This window comes from Carica papaya, chromosome 6 (assembly GCF_054855325.1).
Source record: "Carica papaya isolate Zhongbai chromosome 6, ASM5485532v1, whole genome shotgun sequence".
Lineage (NCBI taxonomy): Eukaryota > Viridiplantae > Streptophyta > Magnoliopsida > Brassicales > Caricaceae > Carica > Carica papaya.
The window spans coordinates 15,257,648-15,282,830 of NC_142314.1; the positions used below are offsets into that span (position 1 = coordinate 15,257,648).

Below are 25,183 nucleotides of genomic sequence, written 5' to 3' on the forward strand. Positions count from 1 at the left end.
CACTCTTTTTTTCTTACTGTCTGTACATGGACTATCCGCCTCTTTATGAAGACCAGCACAATTATCAGGCATTGAAAAAGATAGCCAGCCCAATTTTTGTTATTTTGGACTTGTACAGATCAAAAAGAAACTGACCTGGCCTATAGCCAACTTAGGCTCTTTCTTTTGATTGTCAAGGTCAGCTTTTCTTCCCTTCTTTATAATATTTATACATATACATATATGTATATATATTTGTACAGTAGAAAAATAAGATAAATCCAACCACGTGCAATTAATTTTCATACGCTTTTTTCAAGTTATAAAATATGTGAACCAGCTCTCCATCTACGACAAGAATATAAATAATCGAACAGATATAACTGTTGGGTAAAAACCCATTACTTTGCACTCTATAAATTTTAACAATGAAAGAGCTCAAATCATGATGATTCACTGTAATTCTAAAGCATCATAAGGGTTGACAAATACTAATTATATGGAGTATGTATATATATATATATATATGTTTCTATATCTATGCGTAGACAGACTACTACGTCGCAAGTTTGCGAGTGAATTGGCACCAGCGATCGTAAGTGAATTGGAGATTAGGCCAATCGGAAGGAGACTCAGCGAAGTCTTGTAGCCAATTGGTGAGGATGACCTCCTGGTCCATTGCAGGTAAGCTTGAGATCACTTCATCCATGGCTCTCTCAAGCTCCAACTTCTCAAAGCTTGTCAACACTGGATATGCCACACCATTGCCTGCATGACAAAGCAATGGAAGCCAAAGAACCAGCAACCTGAACTTGATTTGTCTTCGAACCTTCAGGTTCTCTGTAGCCATCTCGGTTATAAGTATAGCTGTACATATATATGTACACTTTAGTATTCATCCATATTTCACCAACTAATTATAGACTTCAAAAAAAAGGAAGTATTTACCTGATATCTTAACAATGAAACCTTGAACTCTTGGGGTGGCAGTGAGAGAGACAGCAGCCAAACCAGAAGCATAACTCCATTGCTCAAAAGCTTCGCAGATATCTCCATGAGCTCTGAACTTGGTAGTGAGCCATAGCAATTCTTGTGCTAGTTTCTCTGCAAGAACATCTCCATAGTAGTCCCCATGATAGCCTTCTCCGCCAACTCCCCCTGCTCTTTTCTTTTGCGATCCCCACGTGCTGCCATCCACCAACGACATGGCTATCCCCAGCACCCTGCTCAGTCCCTTCACGTACGACGTCAAGTAGGAGCCCAGAGGAAAAGTCCTGACGGCTCGCATGTGCCAGCCACTGCTCGAGTAGTCGTCCTCTTCCTTATAGGAGCCTCGTTGAAGGGAGCTGTAGAGGAGGGACGCCGTCCGATCAAAGGCAGCAGCCAAGGCCGTGCGGTTGACATGGAGGAGTTCAGGGTGACCGTCCCTTGAGTTCTCCTCAATGATCTTGTCCGCCATTGCCATTGCAAACTGGTATTTCCTTGAAGTCGCTGGTATCTCATTTAAGAGTGCCAAGACCTGCACCCAGAAGGAGCTCATAGATTAATCTCAATGGATTTCAAAGTTTCAACTTTCACGTAATTAACAACCAGTTCCTTGATGGGATTTCAAAGTCTGCCATTGCAAACTAAACATGAAGAAGAAACCCAACAAAATAATATTCAAAATATTGGTTATTAGATTACGTTAAAGCAAGTTCAATTTATTGATAATCACCAACAGCCGATTTATGGATTGCATGAAGGAGAAGTTAATGCAAAAGATGATTCAGCAATAGGTGGCGCCATGAGTGTTTGCATGTCAAACACGTGTAGTTTTTAGATGCTCAAGTAAATCTTTCTCGTCTGCTTTTTCCCTTTTTTGATAACCTTTCCTGTCTGCACTTAAAGCTCCAACTAAAACACACTTCAGGCTGATCATTACAGAGCCAATTCTCCCATTTCCAGTTTTTAGATTTTGGATTATACGAACCGAATAATACAAGAGCTGTCATGTGCCAATATCTTAATTATAGGGTCTCCTATTGTTACTGAAACAAACAGAAGAGGCAAAATTCAGCCGCCTATATGCTCTTCAAAAAAATTTATAAAAATAAAATAGAGAAAAACAAGACAAGGGACCCAAAAAGGGAAGAAACTTTTTTTTAAAAAAAAAAGCTTTACAGGTGGTACAGGAAACACCCTGCATGCAAAACCAGACGTTTCGCAATCGTTTTATAAAGACAGATACGTGGCACAAAACTCTTCCTATATCATATTTGCCGTTTTCTCTCCTCTTGATGATGTGCAAAACCCAACTTCAGTTTAAAATGAACTAGAAAACAAAGTGTGCCGCTAATGTTTGAGATTGGTGGCACTTACGTATATTTCTATAATAACAACAATAATAATACAGCAATAATATGCAATTCCAAAAAAAGAAACGGAGGAAATTATGATTGCAGCTTGCTAGATAAAAAGATAATTCAAAACAACAAAAACCCAAAAAGGTGAAGCTGAAACGTAAATGGTTAAAAAAAGAGTTGAAGATCACGAAATATAAGTGTTGTGTTAGATTATATAGACTTCGAAGCAGAGACAGTGCTGTCGAGTCAAAGGAGCCCAGCAAATCTAATTTGAAATCCAACCGTGTACCAGAAGTCCATGTTCTATATAAATAGCTAATATAAAATATCGGGATTATGGAAAACTGATTAAAATAATTAAAACCCATTATTTACATGGATTCTTACGTGCCCATTTCATATTGCCTGAGGCACCAGAATTAATTAAACTAGTAAAACTTCAGCTCAGAAGTATCTACCACTATAAAACTCTTAAGTATCGGGTTCGAATTATTTCAACTTTTCAAGTAAAAAACCTACTAAAATCAAATATTATACTTAATATACGTGTGCCCATACCACACAAACAAACATATATGTATTCAACGCGTGTGTGTAGGAGGGGGGAAGAGAGAGAGAAAGAGGCTTACATGAGAGAGTGCTCTGCCAAGAGCTTTAACAGATGGTACATCAACATCTTCATGGACAATCAAATCCCAGGATGAACTTGGAGATGAGAGTGTAGTTAACGCTGATGATGGTGGTGGTGGTGGCAAGTCTAATGATCCGGCAGGCGATAATCCTCCTGCAAGACATTGTTGGGAGCCAATATTAAAAGGGAAATGATCCACCAAGGCCCTAAGAACCCACACGGTGAACCATGTCATTAGCATGACCATGAATCTCAAGTGATCTGCTGCCTTCCACTTCTCTGGATTCTCAGCTTTTGAGTTTGATGCTACCGACACGAGCGTTTTTGCAGCCATGTTCACTGTTTCCATAAAGATCGAGTTTAACCAACCTGAAGGTCTGGCCTTGTAGCCGCATGCTATATCTAAATCTCTTGACATGGTTATAAGAGGAGGATATGTACCCTTCGTTCCTTAAGTATTGATCCTGGAAAAGAGAGGAGAAAGTAGCTTAAATAGACGAAGGTGGTACTTAATATAGGAATTGGCACTAAAAGCTTTTGCTTAAAAGTTCAAGTTTTAGGGGCACAAGGGCATATAAACTGATTAAGGTTAGGAAGTATCCAAATTGTCAATGACGGTTCATATATATATATATATATATTTACCTCTTTGGTTTTGGCCCGGCACCGCCACGCCATTTTATTTGTTTACCCTAATGACCCTTTTTAGTCATTTTAAAAGACAAAACTAGCCTGCAAGAGACGCCGAATAATCATGTGACAACTCTCTCACAGACCAGACATATAATAACAACTAGCAAAATAATTAGGAGTACATTTGAATTTCCTAAATCTAACTTGGTATATATGTATATATTGATCGTTATTTGATGACAAGGGAAGCATAGTCTAGGATTCAAATCTGCACCTTTATAAATAAATTGTGGAAGTACTATAAGTCTAACCAATGGATGGTTTGTGTTTAACTTAGCATACTTTAAGCAGGGAGAATCACGCATTGAAATCAAGTTTAACATAACTATGTCTCTCTGCAACACTGGGTTCGAGTTTATCACTTTGATATCAAGAATTTTTCCGACTGGAAAGGTCCTAGTTTTAGGTGATGGTTGAAATTGTCTATTAAATTTTCTGCACTGGTTTTCACAATCTTTTAAGTACAAAGAATTTCAGGTCTGCAGCACAAAAGTTGCTTTACTGATGCTATGTTTGGAATAAATCAAATAATTCTGTGAAATTCATTTGAAAATACTTAGAGTTTAACTGTCAATTAAATATAAAAGCATCCTCTCAGTTCTACTTCTAAATTTATTTGAAATAAATTTTTATTCTCTTTGAGTGACTTTTATTTCTTGTAAATATACACTTTTAGATGATTTCATAACTTTATTCAACTGTATCCCAGGCAGTTCAAACTTGCTACATTAAGCTGGACAGAAAATAAGAATCCTTATGAGCAGCCACTCTTGGGCTTCTAGTGTACTGATGGATTTTAGAGGAATTCGCCGTGATTCACTAATTAATATTTCAATCATGAACGAAAAGAAATGCAGAATGCAATAACCTACATGTATTATATGAATGGTGGTCTGCCATTCTCGGGCATTCTCTGGTCTGAAACAGGTGATCCGTGACTAACAATTGATTCCTCTGCCTAGTACCAACTTTCAACTGCCTGAAAAAACACATAAGCTCAACATAATTAAAAAAAAAAAAGAGAAGGGAAGACAAAGGAAGAACTCATAAATGACTAGTATAAATTCACAAATACTAAGAGAAATAACCACATGAATATTTGTGATAAACCATAAAAAAATAATTATAGTAAGAGAAATTTTATTGATTTTGGATAGCACTACTGATGATTCACCTCTTCTATTGATCTGCCATCACTTGAGAAATCTTAATCTCTTACAAGATATTTCTGTATCTGCATGCATCTATTCATTTTCTGCAGCAAATCAGTGTTGGAAAAATTTATAAAGATAGACTTACTCAATATAATATTTTGTTAAAAATTGAAAGAAAAAGTAAGAGAAACCAATAGAAAAACTCAAGTTTTTATTTGTGATTGTTGTTAAAAACCTTGAAGTACATAACTATATATAGTTAGTAATACAACTCTTATAATTCCAAATATATGAACGATAATTATGAATCATAACCATTTAAAAAAACTTAAAAGACTCATATTGAAATTTAATTCATAAATCATAACCTACAAAAAATCAAAAGACACATTTACATTCTTAATTCCCTAAAAGATAAAAAGTTCTCAAATTATTATTTTAAACTCCTTAGTTAAGTTTTTTTAATTTCTAAATTATTATTTTTAACTACTTAAAAAATAAAGTCTCCTTAATTTGCCAATTATTATTTTTAATGCTCCACTTTAATTTGTAAATTTCCTTTTCACTTCAAGATTAGCACAGTTTTTGAAAAACTTTAAACTTGAGTGACTTGGTGAAAATATTTGCAACTTGATTTTGAGTCTTCACGTACTTGAGCTCAACTTCTTTTTTAGCAATACAATCTCTAATAAAATTATACCTTATATCTATGTGTTTGCGTCATTTATGAAATACTGGATTCTTGACTAATAATTGCACAGATTTATTATCAATAGAAATTTCAATACCTCATTCTTGTGTCAAATGAAGTTCCTTTAACAACCTTGTAAGACATATGGTATAACAAGTGCCAGAAATTACCACCACATATTCAGATTCACAAGTTGACAATGTGATGATGACTTGCTTCTTAGCACTCCATATAATTGCACAATCACCCATAAAAAATATAAAATCAGTTGTACTTTTTCCATCATCAACATTTCCAGCAAAATTACTATCACAAAATCCAACAAACTTAAAATTATTAGACAGTTAATAAAATAACCCAAAATCAATAATACCTTTAAGATACCATAGAATTCTTTTAACAACATTCATGTGAGAGGTGGTACGAACTTCCATAAAACAAGTTATTAGTCTAACTGCAAAAAGAACACCAGGTCTCGTAAAAGTTAGGTATCTCAAACTTTTCATAAGACCTTTAAAGAGAGTGGGATAAACCTTTTTCCCATTACCAAACTTTAATAACTTGATTCCCTAATTCATTGGTCACAATATTGCAATTAAGCATTTTGAATTTTTTTAAGACTTCTCTTGCATAACTTTCTTGAGAAATAAAAATATCATCTTCCATTTGCTTCACCTCTAAGCCCAAATAGTAAGACACGAACCCAAAATCAGTCATTTCTTGAATTCTTTAAACAAGATTGTGTTGTTGCTAATGAAGATGAGATCATCCACATACATACATATAAATAAAATATCACCAGCAGCATGATACTTCACATAAAGAGTATAATCATGAAGACAACAACAAACCCATTATCTTCAAAATACTTATTTATATGGTTATTCCATACCCTTGCCCCTTGCTTTAGCCCATATAAAACTTCTTTCAATCTCAACACCTTTTTTCTATGCCCTTCAACTGCAAACCCAATGGTTACTCTACATAAGCCTCCTCGTTAAGATAGCCATTGAGAAATACTGACTTCACATAAAGTTGAAAAATTTTCCACTTCATTTGAGCTGAAATAGCTAATAGCAAACAGACAATCTTTATGCGAGCAACTAGTACAAAAAACTTATCATAATCAACTCCTTGCTTCTGCTTGTATCTTTTAGCCACAAGTCTTACCTTGTATCTTTTCACATTTCCTTGAGAATCCTTCTTTGCCTTATAGACTCATTTAACGCCAATACCTTTATGTCATTTAGGATGAGTTAATAACTCCTATGTGTTGTTCTTTTATATGGATTTGATCTTGTTCTCCATGGCTTGTCTTCATCTTGCAACTTTTAGGGTTTAATCAAAATTCATTTGCTCACTTTCAAGGAAAAGACAAAACAAATTATTTATGTCAAAGTTAGTGATCTCCTCAGTTTCATCATATAGATCTTAAATGCTCTTCACATAGATCTTATAAACCAATGGTTTCATCAAAATTCATTTGTTCACTGTCAAGGAAAAGACAACAAATTATTTATGTCAAAGTTAATGATCTCCTAAGTTTCATCATATAAATCTTGAATGTTTTTCATTTTTCGTGGCCCTTCAATTGAGTTTCCTTGAGAAGTAGGTGATGCAACATGAGTCGGAGAAGGGGGTGGAGTTATCTCTTGCCAATGCACCATGGTCTCTTGACCTTGCTTTTCAAAATATGAAAAGAAATCATATATTTTATTCTTGCTTCTCCCAATTCCATGCCGCCTTTTCATCAAATTCAACACCTCTACTCACCACAATTTTGTCATTGTTTGGATTGTACAATTTGTAACCTTTTGAATTTCCATCATACCCAATGAAAACATGTGTGACATGAGATATTTCTTGTTGTGCAACACGAACATGTGCAATACTTCCAAAAACTCACAAATGGTTCCATTAGGCTTTATTTCGCTCCATGCTTCTTGGTGAGTCTTGTCTTTTACACTTAATGTTGGAGATCTGTCAGACCAATATATTGTATATGAGCATGTGCAATGCTTCCAAAAACTCGCAAATGGTTGACATTAGCCTTCATTTCACTCCATACTTCTTGGAGAGTCTCGTCTTTCACACTTGATGTTGGAGATTTATTAGACAAATATACTGCACAGGAAATCACTTCAGCCCAAAATTCTTTGGGCATGCTTTTGGCTTTCAACATTCTTCTAGTCATATTAAGAATAGTTCTATTCTTTCTCTCCGTACCTCTATTTTATTGTGGTGATCCTGAAATTGTTAAAGAGCGACGAACTCCATTAGATTCACAAAAATCATAGAATTCTTTGGAAATGAATTCACCTCCTCTATCGGTTCTTAAAAATTTTATTTCACAACCATAATATTTTTCTACAAGAGTTTTGAAAGTTTTAAAAGTAGTAAAAACATTTGATTTTTTGCTTTAAAAAATACACTTAAATCTTCTAACTAAAATCATTGATAAATAGTAGAAAATATTTATTTTTAGCAAATGAAGGTGGACTGATTGGTCCACACGCATCGGCATGCATATATTAAAGTTGCTTGGTTGTTCTTGTAGTAGCTTCTTTCAGAAAACTCCTTAAGTGCTACCCAAGTAGACGTACTTCACATAATTGATTAGAATGATTGATGAAAGGCACCATCTTTTCTTCTCCCATTGCCTTGAGTGCACCAAAGTGCAAATGGCCAAATTTCATATGCTAACACCGTGCTTCATCTTCCACACCAACTTTCAAGCATTTTGCTTCAATAGTTTTGATATTCAAGACAAATATTTTATTCTTTGACATATGCACATTCGCAATCAAATTAACATTTTGATCTCTAAGCCAAAGAAAATAATCTTTTATGTGAATTTCATATCCCTTTTCAAGAAATTGGCTCAAACTCAAAATATTATTTCTCAATTTTGGCACATAATAATCATTAATAATAAGTACATGCCCACTATTTTTTGAAGAAAGTAGTATTGTACCTCTCCCTTGAATTTGGACTTTTGAAGACTTCAAAAGAAGCATTGCCATTAATCTTCTCATCAAGCTCTACAAATTTTTCTTTGTAACCACACATGTGATTGCTTGCTCCATTATCCAAGAACCACGAACTATGGTTATCATTATCTCTATCTTTACATACTGGCAACAAAGTTGTTTCCTCCCCATCTTGTTTATCGTTGACAAAATTGACTTGCTCCCCCCTTTCGTTTGAAGTGTTACAATATTCCCAAGTAAAATGGCTATATATGTGACAGCTGTAACATTTAACATTGAACTTGTTTAAATTTCTATAGTTACTCTCCTGCTTCCTCTTCCACGGCCTCTACTTGACTGTTGGTTTTTATCTTCATTTTTTGCATCATTTTGAGTGTCATTTCTTTTAGACACTTGGCCATGACCATGACTATGGCCTCAACCTCTTCCTTGTCCGCTTTGCCTTTCACCATCATTCAAAAAGACTTTGATTTGAGAATTTGTTCCAAAGGCTCTTCTTTTCTTCTCTTTATTTTGTTTTCACGAAGTTGTAGTGATCCCTCTAATTACCAAATGTTAAAATGTCTAGATCCTTTAACTCTTCAATGGTACCATACCATGTGACACCCGAAATTTTTTTTTGTAATTTAAGATTTTATTCTAAATGTAATAAAATAATTTTTCAATTTTTATTTTTATTTAGAGTAACAAAAAATGAAATAAAATTGATAAAGAATTTAATTGAAAACAATTTTGAAGAAAATGGGTGAAATTTTGGATTATGGGGATATTTTTGAAAGAAAAATCGAAAAACAGATGCCAAAATACAATTTTAGAAAATTTCACTACGTCAGACGCCCGGTCAGCAACCCTGACCAACCAGAACGCGCCAAGTGGCAGAGACGCTGACGCGGGAGGCCATATGGGAGGCCATGTGGGCGATCCGCGTGCCCGCGATCGAACAGCTGAGGTCCATTCCCGCGCGCACGGCCAGTTTGGATGCACTACCTCCCAAACACGATCGAACGGTCAGATTCAAACGCGATCGGACAGCCCACATTGGATCGCGATGAACGGTTCAGATTCACTCCCTATTTAATCGCGATCGGACAGTCCAAATCAAACGCGATGGACGATACAAATCAAAAGCAGATGGATATAAATAAACCCCATCCGCACCAAACCCTAACCCTAGTCGCTAGAGCCCCTCGCCGAAGAAGACGACCTAGCCGCCGGGGAGTCGACCGCCGCCACCTGTCGCGGCACTGAAACCCTTTCCGACTGCTAAAAAATGTAAAAGCTTCTCCTTTTGCATGAAATTCAATTTTAAGCTCACACATGGCCAAATCGGAGCAAAAAAACCGGCCAATTGGCCAAAAAACACCGGCGAAACCCGGTAGCGCTGCCGCAGGGAATTTCACAAAATGCCTCCGATGAGACTCTTCCCGATTCTTATTTCGCATAATTTTTTCACCATTATGATCACCGTTTTCTTTTCTATAGGTTGACCGAAGCAAAATACCCAACCATAATTTTTTCGGCCAACCGAGACCCTTCAACGTATTTTTTCGGAGGGATCGATGCAAAATCAGCCGAATTCAGCCGAAAACGGCCGACCCAATGCAGACCGCCGCCGCCTGTGCTGGAATTCCAAAATTGGCCAAGTGGGCTTTGGGACTGATTTTGGGTTTATTTGGAACATTTGTAAATACTATTAGCGCGTTTCAATTCCCGAAGAAAAATTCAGAGAACCTAGAGATCGCCCGTAGGCGCAATAAACAGTTTACCTTTTCGGACGTCAAATCGAGTAAGGATCTCTCACCATATTCTCTATCATAGAACTGAAGTTTAAATAAATAATAATACGGTATTTGTGCGATTTTAGCAAACATGTATAATTAATTACAGATTGCTAATGGAGCCGGAATCAAAAATTATCCACTATTATTGTTGATTATTTTTACAGTTTACCTGCATGATGGTATCTTATTTATTTATTTTATGACTTTGAACGCATATATGGTTTATTTTACGTGTTTACTGTTGAATCGGAAAAAATAAAGTTTAAACGGTACAGAAATTGTGTAATTAAATGATTAGATAAAACAACAGTCTTACTGAATGTCCTGATAGATGGTGGACGAATCGGGTACATAGGGAACCCTACTGTAAATATTGTTTCATACCGAACGGGGTGTGGAGACTTAATAATTTGGCGCTCATACCGGACGGGATATGAGGACAACCCGCTTCACCCTCATACCGAACGGGGTATGAGGACGGCCCATAATTAAAAATGATAAATAAAAGGGTTCACGTGTAGTGGGGGCATCCATATGAACCCCAATGGATACTAGTAGGCTGGTGAAAAGAGTGGTAGTTATTGTTTGGTTTATTAATAATGGATATAGATTTATAATATGTATTATGATGGCTGATTATGCATAAAATATTGGTCTGTATGATATTATTGTTCTTACAGATTGTTTTCATAAATTCCACGATGATAAGTGAAAGAAAAATAATTTTATAATTGATAAATAAATTCATTAAATTTAATGCTCCATTAATGATTTACGATTTTATACCAACATTTACTTCTGCGTCGGTGATATAATGTGATATCCTTACTAAGCTAGTGTACCTTATCCTTTATTTAACTATTTCAGATCAAGAGAATCAGGTTCCAGACCCCGATCCGCAAGAAGATTGCGAATAAATGCTAGATATTTTCTATTTTACATTTGTTTCCTTATTTTTTGTATTTCTTTCAAAGAATAAATTCCGTAATACTGTTTACTACTTTTAAGTTATTGTGTAAGGAATGTAAACCTTAACCCTTTTATTTCGCTTCCGCACTTAAATTATTATCTATTTTCTTTTGGATTTTCGGAGTCGTTACATACCACATAATCAAATTTTAGTGGTAAAGATAGAAAATTTTTTTGCACCACACGAATATTTTCCATCGTCTCACCATATCTTCTCATCTGCCCCACTGTAAACTTTATCCTTGAGCAAAAATTTGAAATAGATTCAATATCCTTCATTTGCAAAACTTCAAATTCGTTTCGTAAAATTTGAAGTCGCATTTTCTTAACTTTGTCAACTCCTCGGAGGGAATTCTTCAAAATCCTCCAAGCTTGCTTTGTGTTGGTAAACCACCTTTAAAAATATAGATTCATCCAAACCTTGATGGATGATAGCAAGGGCTTGTTGATCATTCTTCTATATTTTCGTCAAAGCATTTTTCTCATTTTAAGTCAAGAATGCTTCATCTTTGGGTGAGTAAAATCTTTTTCTATAATATTCCACACATCTTGTGAGCTAAGTATGGCTTTCATGTGAAAACACCAACTCTCTCATAGTTTTCTTTGTAAAACGAGGAAATTGAAAAAAAATAAATTATATTAGTCATCTCTCTAAAATTTTAGAAAAGAAAATAAGAAACCAAACTCTTATACCAGTTTATTGGAAAAATTTATAGAAATAAATTAATCAATATAATATTTTGTTGAAAATAGGAGAAAGAAAAAAGAGAGAATAACAGAAAAACTCAATTTTTCATTTGTGGTAGTTGTTAAAAATCTTCGAGTACATCAGTATATATAGGTACTAATACAATTCTTAAAATTCCAAATATATGAATGACAATTATGAACCATAACCACCTAAAAAAACTCAAAAGACTCATATTGAAGTTTAATTCAGAAACCATAATGTACAAAAAATGAAAAAACACATTTATATCCTTAATTTCCTATAAGATAAAAAATTCCTAAATTATTATTTTAAACTCCTTCAAAGACAAAAAATCTCCTTACCTTGCAAATTATTATTTCCAACAATCGGTTGCTTTTGGAGAGCGCTATATATGATTACCTCTTTTGATCAGCTGCCATGCCTTTAGAGCCCTGACTCTCTCTTAAGTTTGCATACGTGTCCATATATGCATCCATCTCTATATCTGCTGTAACCAAATGACAAATGCGAATTTCAACTTCAGTTCTAGAATCCCCCATCGATTTTGATAACCAATTGAAAGCACTTAATAAACTCAAATAAAAGGCAGTAAGCCTTACCCATATTACTTCTATAAAAACTGTGGTCAAACCATGCTGTTCTAGTTCAAAGAATGTTTACACAAGGTTCAAAAAGTTTCTGTAAGAAACTTACCTTACTTGATGCTGCTGGGATCAACATGCCAAACTGATGTCGATTCTTGCTCGGCGAAGGTTTCAAGAGTTATATACCATTCAAGTGTCAAACCATTAAAGATCCTGTCAATCTGAGCTACATTACATATAGGTGGTTTTATGTTTTTTTCCCTTTGAAACATAGTTGGCAAGCCTCCAAATCAAATGGTGATCATATGTTCATTTTTATTTCTGATATCTGAAAGATTTACTGCTGGAATCCCTCCCTCCAATATAAGATTTATAATAAATGAGGAAGTCCTGGAATCTTCCAAAAACTTACGTATTGCATCTCTTATGATCAAGCAGTTCTTATCCAATGAATTTGGCAACTTTTCTTTGCGAACCATTTCTTCAAATAATTCAAAAGCCAAGGATATGTTTGCATCAGAGAGAAAAGCACTTATCAATATGACATGAACAGAAGTGTCAGATTCCAAATTCTTTTCTTCCATCTCGTGGAAAAATTCTAGTGCCTCCTTGGGCCTACTACATTGGCAGAGACCATGTATAAGAGCCAAGAAATTTATTCTGTTGGGTGCACAGACTTTTTTCCTCATTTCATTCCATAACAGGAGAGCATCATCCGGTCTTCCAGCAGCACATAATCCATTTAACAAGATAGTATAAGTAATCTCATTAGGCTCAACTTCTTCTCTCAACATCCTGGAAAGAAAAAGCATGGATTCATCAACTTCACCACTTTTGCAGCACCCATCAATCAGAAAGTTGTAGGTGACAACTGAGGGTGCTAATCCCTTCAATGCCATCTCATTCAAAAGCTCCACTGCTTCTGCAACTCTTTTGGCCTGACACAGACCTTTTATCACTATGTTATAGGCAATCACATCCGGATGGTAGCCACAAGCACATATGTCCTGGAACAGTGCTAAGGCTTGATCCACTTCTTGGATTTTCATGAAACCTTCAATTACGGCAGAATACGGAATTATGTCGGAGAGGAACCCTTCTTGAACCATATCGTTAAGAAATTTGTAAGCTTCCACTGTTCTCCCACGTGCACACAGTTCTTTGACAAGTAAGGTTGAATTCTTTATCCATGGTACAATTCCACAAATACGCATCTTCCTCAGCAGATCGAGGGCTCCTGCAACATCTCCTCTCTTGCTTAAGCACCCAAATATGGAATTTAAGGTAAATTGAGTTGGTTCACATCCAGCCTCCTCCATTATTCTCAGAATTTTACAACTTTCTTCCAGTCTGCCAGCTTTGCAAAGCCACTCAATTAAATTATTGTACACAGTTACATTTCCTTCAAAGCCAGTTTGAAGCATATCTTCAAAAAGAGTTAATGCTGTATCCAGTTTGTTAGCTTTGAGTAAACCATTAATAACGGTGCTAAAAGAAATGGCATCAAGAGGAATACCTTTCTTGTTATTTTTTAAAGACCCATCAACTACAAGATTACTAGTGGAGGGATCCCTCATTATTGTGCAAAGCAACTTGTATGCTTTTTCAATGGAATCATTGTCAACAAGATATTTCAAAACAGAACTGTGGAGAAAAGTCTTAGCTTCCATGTCCATATCTTCACCAATCTTCTCAACCAATTGAGTTAATTCCCCCTCCTCACAGAAAGAAGATATAAGCTTTTTAAGTATTTCGTCATCAGGATGCATTCCCAGCCCCTTCATGTCCACATACAAACTTAGAGCCTTCTCAAGTTCTTTATTCTTGCAGAGCCCTCCAATCATGACATCATAAAGTGACACTTGAGGAGGAAAACCCATTTTCCGCATTTTGATGAACAGTTGGAGAGCCTTATCTACTCTATCTTCTCTCACAAACCCATGAATCAAAACTATAAACGTCTTTTCATTCAATCTAACATTTTGCTCTTCCATTCTTTCAATCAACTCAAACGCCTTATCAATCTCCCCCCATTTGCTAAAAGACACAACCAAGATAGATAGTACGTGTTCATCAACCCAACCCTGGTCACAAATCTTGCTGAAAACATTCAAAGCTCTATCAAATTTGCCGGTATTGCAGTAGACCTGCAAAAGGGGTGTCAGTGTATACTTATCGAATCGACACCCAAGATCACTCATCTCCTTGAATTTAACCTCTAATAACTCAATCGACTTAGACTTGGAAAGAGCCTCTAACAAACAGTTGTAGCTATAACTATTCGGAACACAAAGACCCATCATCTTAACTTGATCAAACAACATAACAGCTTCTACAAACAAACCAGCATTACCTAAACACCTGACCAAAAACCCCAGAGCCCCAGGAGACATGGAACAACGCGAATTCACAATTTCCATAACCAAAGCTCTAAGTGGGGCATTTTGTCGAGCACGTGATAGGATAGAAGCCATGGCATTGTAAGCGTAAATATCATGCCTGTAACCGTTTTGATTCGAGGCCCAGTTAAAGAATCCGAGAGCTATTCGCCAACTCTTCAAACGTCCTAATACAGTTTCAACAACCTTATTGGTGAGCTTTGGTGCAAGTTCTTTCAAATTGGGAGCCCCTGGAGGGAAGGGTTGACTGGTGAAAATGGAAATGAATTTACGAATGAGGTCGTCGTGATGAGACGCTAGATAACTATTAGTCGCAGATTCGGTGCAAATGATCCTGCGCAAATGTGAGAAAGGAGAAGGGTTTCTGGGGAAAAAGAACGAAGAAGAAGCATATCGTTTAATGGGCATCAATGATTGGATGAAAGAATGATGAGGAAACTTGTTTATGAACCTCGTCAATGTCATGAAGACAAAGGGTTCCAAGAAACTGACGAGTACTGGCTTAAATAGGGTTGGGCAGAACACTCTCGAAAGAAGCCAGGTAAGCAAATCCCTGTAAGAACTCAAAACAACGTGATATTCCTGGCAATTGCTCTTAATACCGAGTATGCATATAACATACATACACCGATGAACCACCGAGGGGATACATTGAACAGGCAGATTTCCAATTTTTTCAAACCTTACCACGATTAGAAAGTCCGCTCCACTTCTTTTCACTGGTATAATATAAATAATGATTAAATTATTTTTAGTGTGATTTTTAAATTTTTAAAAAATAATTAATATTTACGTGCTGTCACACTACTAGTCTGAATTTTCCCATTTTTTATGAGCCAAAAAAATGTTATCTCCAATATCATATTTCTTTTCTTCCAGAAAAAAAAAAAAAAAAAAGCTGAAGTTGATAATTTTTTCACATCAAACTTTTTTTTCCAAAAAATATTATCTTTTTTCACTCATTGATAGGATGCAAACGAACCATAAAGTATTTATATTTGATTTTGATGATGTTATTTTATTTTATTATAAAAATAAAATTGAACATTTAGCATCTAAAATTGCCAATTTATATCATTTAAGAAATTCTAAGTATTGCTTTCTCATTTTTAATATTCCAAAATGAGTCTCTAATCCCTTTTTTTTTTTTTTCCATAAATTTTGGGGCTATTATCGTTCTTGGTGACTTATTTCCAATGGTGAAAGAATCATGGTTTGATTTAGTTTGTCCTAAGAGAAACAATGTGTACCTCAACAACATTAATCATGAATTTCTTTTTTCAAAAAAAAAAAAAATTGATTGTTTCAAGTAAATGGATTTGAGTTAATAAAAGACTATCTTTCTAGTGTAAAATTTTAAGTAAACAATTCCAGATAAATGAGATGGTGGATGATCTTTCTAAAGAAGAAATTTTAGATTAAAATCATGAAAAAAAAAGAGATAGATTTAAAGGTAAAAGTTTGGTCACTTCCACTAAATTAATTTATTTGCAACAAGGTGGACAAATTTTTGAAGAATTATTTTGTGGTTAGTTAATGAAATTGACATGTTCTTAGATTGTTTTACTATTTTTACTAGTTATAAATTAACTATTACGGATTCATTTGAGTTATTGTAAAATAAATGGTTAGTTAACAACTTATTAAATTCACATTCATAATACTAACTTTATATTAAATAAAAGTTATTAGATTTTAATAAATCGTGTAAGCTTAATGCAAGTTTTATTGTATATAAAAGACTATCAATTTAATTAAATCCGTTTAAAAGTGATTTGTTAAGATTAAACAGATATTATGTTTTAATGCGTCAGATAAAATGTGAGTCTTTTTATGTACATAGAGTAAAAGTATTATTTCTGATTTTATGATGAATCGAATTAAAAATAACGAATACTTAAGGATATAAATATGTGGTAATGGTCCTCAAATCACACGTAAAAAAATTTCTTATTATGTCATCTCATCATCATAAAAGAGAGATTGTGAAAACTCCAAAGGACCACGTGTTGATTTGGAAGATGTATCGTATGAAGTGCTGATTTCTTCTGCTATGGATTCTGATACGTTTCTATTTCAGATATAATATCTTTGATTTGATATGACCTTGATTATTTATATTCAGATCTATTTTATAAAATCCATATAAGTGGTATCAAAGCCATCTCATATTAGATCTTTGAGGTTGAATTTTTTTTTCCAGATTTGGTATTTAGATTTTTGCAGTCAATTTTTATGTTCGGATATATATGGTTTTTATTTTGATTTTTCGCACCGATTTCTATTTGCGGCTAGTTGAGAGGAAGCGAGGACCTTGAAAAAAACAGACTAGACTGACTTTTAGCCTTATAGGAAGAAAAAGGTGACTGCGCCGGTAAGGAAAACATGGCCAACCGGCCATAACTTCAAGACAGAAACTCGAAGGAACAGGCAACGGCGGTGGCAACTACACTTCATCCTCTTCGTGAATAAACTTTAAGGATGTTGGCCAATGTTGGGTTTGGGTTTCAGGCTCAAGTCGGAGGCCGAAGGAAAAAAATAAAGAAAGAAAAAGAAAAAGAAAAAGAAAAAGAGGGAAGGGGGAGACCCGGATCCGCGAGGGCCCAAGGACAGGGGGAGACCCGGATCCATCTGATCCAGGCCCGACCTGACCCAGTCAATCGCAAACCCACTCAACCCTGACTTGGTCAACCTCGACTCAGTCCAAACCCGACTCGATCAATGCATCAATGGTTAATGGTCAAACATTGACTCTGATTGATCAATCGTCAACGTTGACTAGACAGGGGAAAAAAAAAAATTGGGGGTCAATTTTTCAGGATATTATAGATATCTTTTTTTTTTTGTAAGGAATTATTTTGGTATAGTTTTGAATTTAAATATTGGTGTATGTGTATGTATTTCAAAATGAACCGATTTACACATGTCACCAAACTGATATCTTTTGTGTTAAATTGATTTATTTTAGAATGTAAATGGTTGAATGAGTGTCATTTATATTATTGTTAATCGACTCAAAAAAATATTAATGTTTAACATGATTGTATTCTTACCTGAGATAATAAATGTGTGACAATTATTCAATTTTGCATGTGAACCATAAATCAGCCTAAAGGAAAATTTATTATTTGACATGTTCTTACTGTCAATATTTAATTGTTATGCCAATATATTACTTACAAGTTAATATTATGTCAAAAGATATAGTGTTAATAAAGTATTTGATATATTAAGATGTGATTTACCTTTATTTGAATTCATTATTATTGTTTATAGTTTAAATATTTATGTGAGTATTGATTGAGTAATTGTTGTTTGTTCTCTGTTCAGTTTCTAGTTCTGCTACAACTATCTCTGCCAATATGAATTCAATCATTATTCTTAGTGGCACAAATTTCAAGGCATGGTAAGAGAATGTTTTAATTGTTATCAAAGTCATGGATCTAGACCTTGTTTTACAAGTTGATCAACCAGATGACCTCACTGATGAGAGTACCTCTGAGACCAAAAAGGAGTTTGAAATATTGGAACGATCAAGTCGTATAAGTTTGACAATTATAAAACTTACCATTCTATAAGCTTTTCGAGGCATTATGTCCAATAAGATAACTAAGATTAAGGGTTTTCTTGAGGAACTAGAGAAATAATTTACCAAGAATGAGAAGGCAGAAACAAATACACTCTTGGCAAACCTTATCTCAATAAGGTATAAAGGGAAAAGAAACATAAGGGAGTGTATTATGGAAATGTCTCATACTACTTCCAAACTCAAGGCACTCAGATTGGAATTACCAGAAAAATTATTAATACACTTGGTTCTGATATCTCTTTCGACACAGTTCAGGTAGTTCAAGGTATGGTAAGAGAATTTTTTAATTATTCTCAAAGTCATGGATCTAGACCTTATTTTACAGGTTGATCAACGAGATGACCTCACTGATGAGAGTACTCCTGAGACCAAAAGGGAGTTTGAAATATTTGAACGATCGAATCGTATAAGTTTGATGATTATAAGATTTGTCATTCTATAAGTTTTTTAGGGCATTATGTTCAATCAGATAACTAAGATTAAGGGTTTCTTTGAGGAACTAAAGAAACAATTTACCAAGAATGAGAAGGTAGAAATAAATACACTTTTGGCAAACCTTATCTCCATGAGTTATAAAAAGAAAAGAAACATAAGAGAGTACATTATGGAAATATCTCATAGTACTTCCAAACTCAAGGCACTCATATTAGAATTACCAAAAAATTTATTAGTACACTTGGTTTTGATATCTCTTTCGATACAATTCAGATAGTTTAAGGTGAGTTACAATTGTCAGAATGACTTCTAGTCCCTTATGCTCATCTTTCACTGTGTCTAGGAAGAGGAAAAGACAAAACATAAGAAGGAAAAAAATGCTTACTTAACCATTATTTCTAAGGACAATAAAAACAAAAAAAGAAACAAAGATAAAAATGTTGCACTTTTAACATCACAGAAAAAACAACAAAAGCTCTAAAATGAAAATATTTATTTCTTCTGTGAAGCTCTAGGTTATCAGAAGAAGTAATGCATCAACTATCATACATGGTGTACAAAAAATGTATGCTTCTTAACTTTATTTCTTATGAGGTTAATTTAACTTCAGTACCTAGACACATATGGTGGATAGATTCTGGTGCAACAACTCACATCAGTGTGTTTATGTAAAGTTGCTTGAGTTGCCAAAAGTCAAGTAAAGATGCTAGATTCATTTATGTCAGTGACAACAAATTAATGAAAGTTAAGGCGATTGACATATTTAGCTTATTGTTAAGAACAGTTTATTATTTAGATTTGAATGAGACTTATGTTGTACTGTCATTTAAATATAATTTTATTTATGTTTCTGTTTTATACAAATTTAGTTATTCTTATTCTTTTAGAAATGAAAAGTTTAATCTTTTTCATGATCCAAAATTGGTTGGTACTGGTCCTTTATCAAGTTTTAATAATCTATTTACTCGACACAGTTACTTTTTTTAATGAATTCTTGTATGTGAGTACATGAGGTGTAAACATAAATTAACCAATGAGAATTCTGCCTCTTTATGACACATGCGATTATGTCATATATCCAAGAGGAGATATGAGAGACTTGTGTTGAATGAAACTCTTAATACCTTTGACTTTGCAAATTTTGACATGTGTGATAACTGCATTAATAAGAAATAGACAAACATTAGGAGATTAGGTGTCAACAGAGGATGTATTAAAACTTATACATATGAACATTTGTGAATCATTCCCTATAGCTTTTTAGAATGGTCAACAATACCTCATAATTATCATATATGACTATTTTAGATATTCCTACCTTTATCTCATTAATGAGAAATTGCAGTCACCAGATGTGTTCAAAAATTTTAAAGTTGAAGTTGAAAACTAACTCAACAAAAGAATTAAAGCTGTCAGATTTGACTGTGGCGATGAATACTATAGTAGATATGATGGATTAGGTGAACAACATCCATGACTAATTGATAGATTCTTAGAGGAATGCAATATCATCCTACAATACACCATACCGGGTTTGTCTAGCATGAATGATGTTGCTAAAAGGCATAATAAAACATTTAAGGATATGGTGAAGAGTATGATCAGTCATTTTACCTTACTTGAATCTCTCTGCGAAGAAGTATTAAAGATTACAACATATATACTCAACATAGTTCAAACTAAAGCGACTGTAAAGACTCCTTATGAGCTTTGAACAAGTAAGAGTCCAAGTTTAAAATATTTTTATAAATTTGGGGATGTCCAGTTGAGGCAATGCCTTATAGGTTGAATGAAAAGAAACTGAACTCAAGAACTAATTAGTTGTTATTTTATTGGATATTCTAAAAGATTTAGGAGTTATAAGTTTTATGATCCCCGACTACGGTGATTTTTGAGATAGAAATATCAGAATCTTTGAGGATGTTGAGTTTGCAAGGAGAGAGAGAGTTTGAGACCTTATATTTGAAGAGGAATACATTGATATTCTCTTGACTGTTATTGATAATGATAAGAATTAGACTCTTATACTTGACATTGCTCAAGAAGTAATTCCAAATTTAGATAATATAGTTCCATAAGAACAAACTCCACAACCTCAAGAACCAATGCGATTAAAAAAGTCCACTAGAGAGAGGAGTAATGCAATTCTAAATCACTAATTTATATTTTTTTGAAGAACATGATGTTGACATTAAAATGGTAAGAGATTATCTAATTAACTTCTGTCAAGACATGGAAAGTTCTAACCCTCAAAAGTGGATTGATACTATGAATGAAGAGATCAAGTATATGAAGGACAATGACATATGAGATTTTATCCCATTGCCTGAAGATGTGAAACTCATTGGTTGTAAATGAATATTTAAAACCAAGAGAGATTTAAAAAACGATGTGGAGATGTGCAAGGCATGTCTTCTCGCTAAAGGATTCACACATAAATAAGGCATCAATTATAAAAAAACTTTCTCTCCAATTTCATCAAAAGTCTCTTTCAAGACTATAATGGCTTTAGTGGCATATTTTGATATTGAGTTACATCATATGGATTTTAAGACTACATTTCTTAATGATGACATTGATAAGACAATTTTTATGGTGCAAATAGAAAACTTTGTATCGGGCAATGCGAAGCAAATACTTTGCAAATTAAAAAAATTAATCTATGAACTCAAGCAGGCTTCTCATCAATGGTATCATAAATTCCATCAAGTTATCATCTCGTTTGATTTTGAGATGATTATAATTAAAGCTTGTGTATACCATAAGTTCAGTGGGAATAAATATTTTTTTTTTGTTTTATATGTCGATGATATAGTACTTGCCAATAATGATATAGGCTTATTGTATGAAACTAAGAGATTTCTAAAAAAAAAATTAAAATAAAAGATCTTAGGGAACAACTTTTTTGTCTTAGGGATTTATATATACTAGGATCGCTCTCAAGGTATTTTTGAATTATCACAAAAGAGTTATATTGAAAATATTCTTAAGAAATTTGACAAAAAGGATTGTAAAACAAGTGACATCCTTGTGTCTGATGGAGATAAGTTTATTCCAAGTCATTGCTCAAAAATGACTATGAGACTAAAGAAATGCAAAAGATTCCTTATACTTTAGCTGTAGGAAGTCTTATATATGCTCAAGTTTGTACTTGTCTAAATATTATGTACATTGTTGGAATGCTAGGGAGATATTTAAGCAATCTAAAGATGAATCATTAGAAAGCAACCAAACGTATCATGCGATATTTTACAGAGAACGAACTACTACATACTCACATATAGGAGATCAAATCAATTGGACATCATTGGTCATTTTGATTCTAATTTCGTCAAATATCAAGATAGCAAAAGATCTACATAAAGCTATATCTACTTATTTACTAGGGAAGCTATTTCCTAAAAGAGTTCTAAGTAAACACTCATAACCTTTTCCATCAAGACAGCAAAATTTATAACATTTTATCAGACATTCAATCATGGAATATGGCTGCAAAATTTTGCCACTAAATTGCGCACTATAGATGACATTAAAAGACTGCTCAAGTTATTTTATGAAAATAAATCTGCAGTTATGTATTCCAACAATAATAAGAGCTCGATCAAGTTAAAGCATATAAACATAAAGTTCTTGATTATAAAAAAAAAAGTTCATAGTAAATGAATATCAATAAGGCACATCAGAATGAACTCTATGGTTGTGGATCCACTCACTAATCCACCTAAAGTCTTACATGAGCACATTGCTCATATGAGTGTTGTATCTCTTAAGCATTTTTAGTAGAAGTTTTATACTACAGTTACTTTTATATTTAAGACATGTTTTGTGCTTTAAATTTGGATATGGTTTATGAACATTTGATTATTCTTTTAAGTTATAATGATATGATTTATTTTTATCTCAGAACTTAGTTAAATTTGATCTCATTAAGGTTTAAGGGATGACTGGTTAGAAATAGGCATGCTCGAATCACATAACATGTAATTTCCATATTGCACTTTCATGCTTGATCTATGTCATTTGGTTATATTGATATACATGACTATTGATGAGTTTAACTAAGATAATTGTAGTGAAGATCGCTTTGATCCTATATTGATATGATTGATGGACCAGATTTTTTAGCGATGCATAATTATAAGGTGACACATACAGCATAAGTGGTAGATTGTTAGATTTTAATTAACTGTATGGACTTAATGTAGATTTTATTATGTATAAAAGGCTATCAATTTGATTAGATCTGTTTAAAAGTGATCTACTAAGGTTAAAGAGATACTAAGTTTTAATACATCAAATAAAGTATGAACTTTTTTATGTACAGAGACCAAAAGTGTTATTTATGATTTTATGATGAGTTGAATTAGAAATAATAAAAATTTAAGAATATAAATATACGGTTATGGTCCCTAAATCACATGTAGAATTTTTTCTTATTGTATCATCCTATCACCAAAAAAAATAAAGTGTAAAAATTCCAAATGACCACATGTTGATTTTAAAAATCTACTGTAAGACGTGTGAATTTCTTCTACTGTGGATTTAGGTATACTTCCATTTCAAATCTAATCTTTTTTATTTGATATGAACTTGATTATTTTGATTTAGATCTATTTTATGATATTCCTACAAAAGTATCATAAAATATTACAACCAGCTATTTGGTATCTATTGTTATAAGAATTTAAACCTACAAATTAATTGACTTGATTGAATTAAATTATTATTTTATAATTTCTTGAGTTGATTGGTGTTTGATCTTATACAAAGTCCATGGTTTTAGTGACAACACAAGCTACTATGAGTTTTGGGTTTTTTGTTTCTTTGGTATGATATTATAGAATATCATGATCTAACCTTACAAATGAGGAATAAATAACAATATCTAATATGAACTAGTTATTTATGGGCTTTGATAAAAGCATATTTGTGTCCTTTATTTGGTACTATAATGGTTAAATATAGTTTTAAATATTATTTTAAGAATTAAACATAATTATTGCATGGTGACTGTGAGGTTTTATTTATAACTTGATTTGGTGATTTTGAAAGTTGATAACTCACCCTTGATTTTTAATCAACTACCTTTTTTTCTATGAAGAATCAATTACTTTTATTAGGATGTGAAGTATGTGAGAATAATAACATTTTAATTTATATTGCAAAATGACTATTATAATTGAAATTTTCTATATTTATCTAATAATAATTAAATTAGTTATGTAATTGTTCACCAAACTGTTAAGTTCATCAATTTTTATTTCACTAAGTAGTGGAAAGCCACCTGATAAGTTTATGTCGATAAACTCGAAATATAGAGACTATACTCTAAATTAGGATATCATTGAGTTAGATGAAAAAAAAAGGGACTGACAGGACCTTCATTTAGAGCTTCTAGTGTTCATTAGAAGAATAGTTGGTATGTTTTAATGTCACTCAAGGTCAAACATATGGTATGGTGACCATGTGAAGATATTTTACAAGTCTATAGTCGATTGAGAAAGAAAGCTATGTTGCTCTACTCTATTTTTTCCAATGAGTTGGGGAGGACAAGAAAACCATTAATCATTTACTTTGGCTATGTGCCTATCATAAACAATTTGACACATTAACTACTACGACCACAATTAGATTTAAGCATGTCCTTGAGAAGTGGATGAAACAATGCATAAACATCTCAAACCATTCTCTCAAGTTCTGGTTTATGATAATTTTATGGGTTGAGTAGAAATATACAGGTACATGAATCAAGATGGTGGAGCCTCTATTTCTACTGCTTAAGCTATAAGTCTTTGTTCTTAAGTTAGATAGTATTAATATTAGGATCTTTTCATCCTTAATATGAACAAGAAAAGTAAGTTTAGAGAGCAAATAACATAAAGAAGACAAGAGAAATTGAAAAGAATAGGGTTAGAAATTAATTAAGCAAAAATGGCTCCTAATTCCAATCTATTCCATGAGAAAATAACACAAAAATTATAAAGCAAAAGAAGCACAGATAATAAAAAATATAAAAAACATAAATCATAAAATTATAAATTTCAAATTAATAAGCCACCATCTCCTCTATTTACAAGTCACAGACTTGAGATAGACCACATAAAGATATTTGAATAGCAAAGAACATGTTTGAAGACTTTGACAGAGTATAATTAGCCGTCGGTATAGTAACAATCTATGAAAACGAAATTCTATTTATATATACTTTTATTAATGGGCTCTTTTCGTTTG

At 33.4% G+C, this 25,183-nt stretch overlaps 1 protein-coding gene across 22 annotated transcripts; it reads right to left on the minus strand.

Moving 5' to 3' along the window:
* Positions 1-345: 345 nt before the first annotated feature.
* LOC110813864 (BTB/POZ domain protein) lies at positions 346-15,645 on the minus strand. Of its 22 annotated transcripts, XM_088221753.1 has the most exons (8): positions 12,639-12,823; positions 5,591-12,429; positions 4,823-4,903; positions 4,521-4,627; positions 3,601-3,687; positions 2,954-3,419; positions 928-1,498; positions 346-846 (listed from the first exon to the last, which is right to left on the minus strand). In XM_088221753.1, exons 6-8 carry the CDS (start codon positions 3,371-3,373, stop codon positions 536-538), a joined length of 1,302 nt encoding a protein of 433 aa, XP_088077879.1. In that variant the 5' UTR covers positions 3,374-3,419; positions 3,601-3,687; positions 4,521-4,627; positions 4,823-4,903; positions 5,591-12,429; positions 12,639-12,823; the 3' UTR covers positions 346-535. The 22 variants fall into 22 exon arrangements, 2 of the variants coding, with proteins under 2 accessions (XP_088077879.1, XP_088077877.1); XM_088221751.1 differs by lacking the exon at positions 3,601-3,687; XR_015821269.1 differs by lacking the exons at positions 346-846; positions 928-1,498; positions 3,601-3,687 and having other exon boundaries at positions 3,378-3,419; positions 5,591-5,718; positions 5,867-5,947; positions 12,345-12,429; positions 12,639-15,645.
* Positions 15,646-25,183: the final 9,538 nt, after the last annotated feature.

Excerpts from the sequence above, each read along its gene's own strand:
- LOC110813864 (XM_088221751.1), bottom strand. The coding sequence starts at position 3,373 with ATGTCAAGAGATTTAGATATAGCATGCGGCTACAAGGCCAGACCTTCA. Across the intron at positions 1,499-2,953 it reads TTGGCAGAGCACTCTCTCAT|GTCTTGGCACTCTTAAATGA; the intron begins GTAAGCCTCTTT and ends TTCTGGGTGCAG. Across the intron at positions 847-927 it reads TTTCATTGTTAAGATATCAG|CTATACTTATAACCGAGATG; the intron begins GTAAATACTTCC and ends ATATATGTACAG.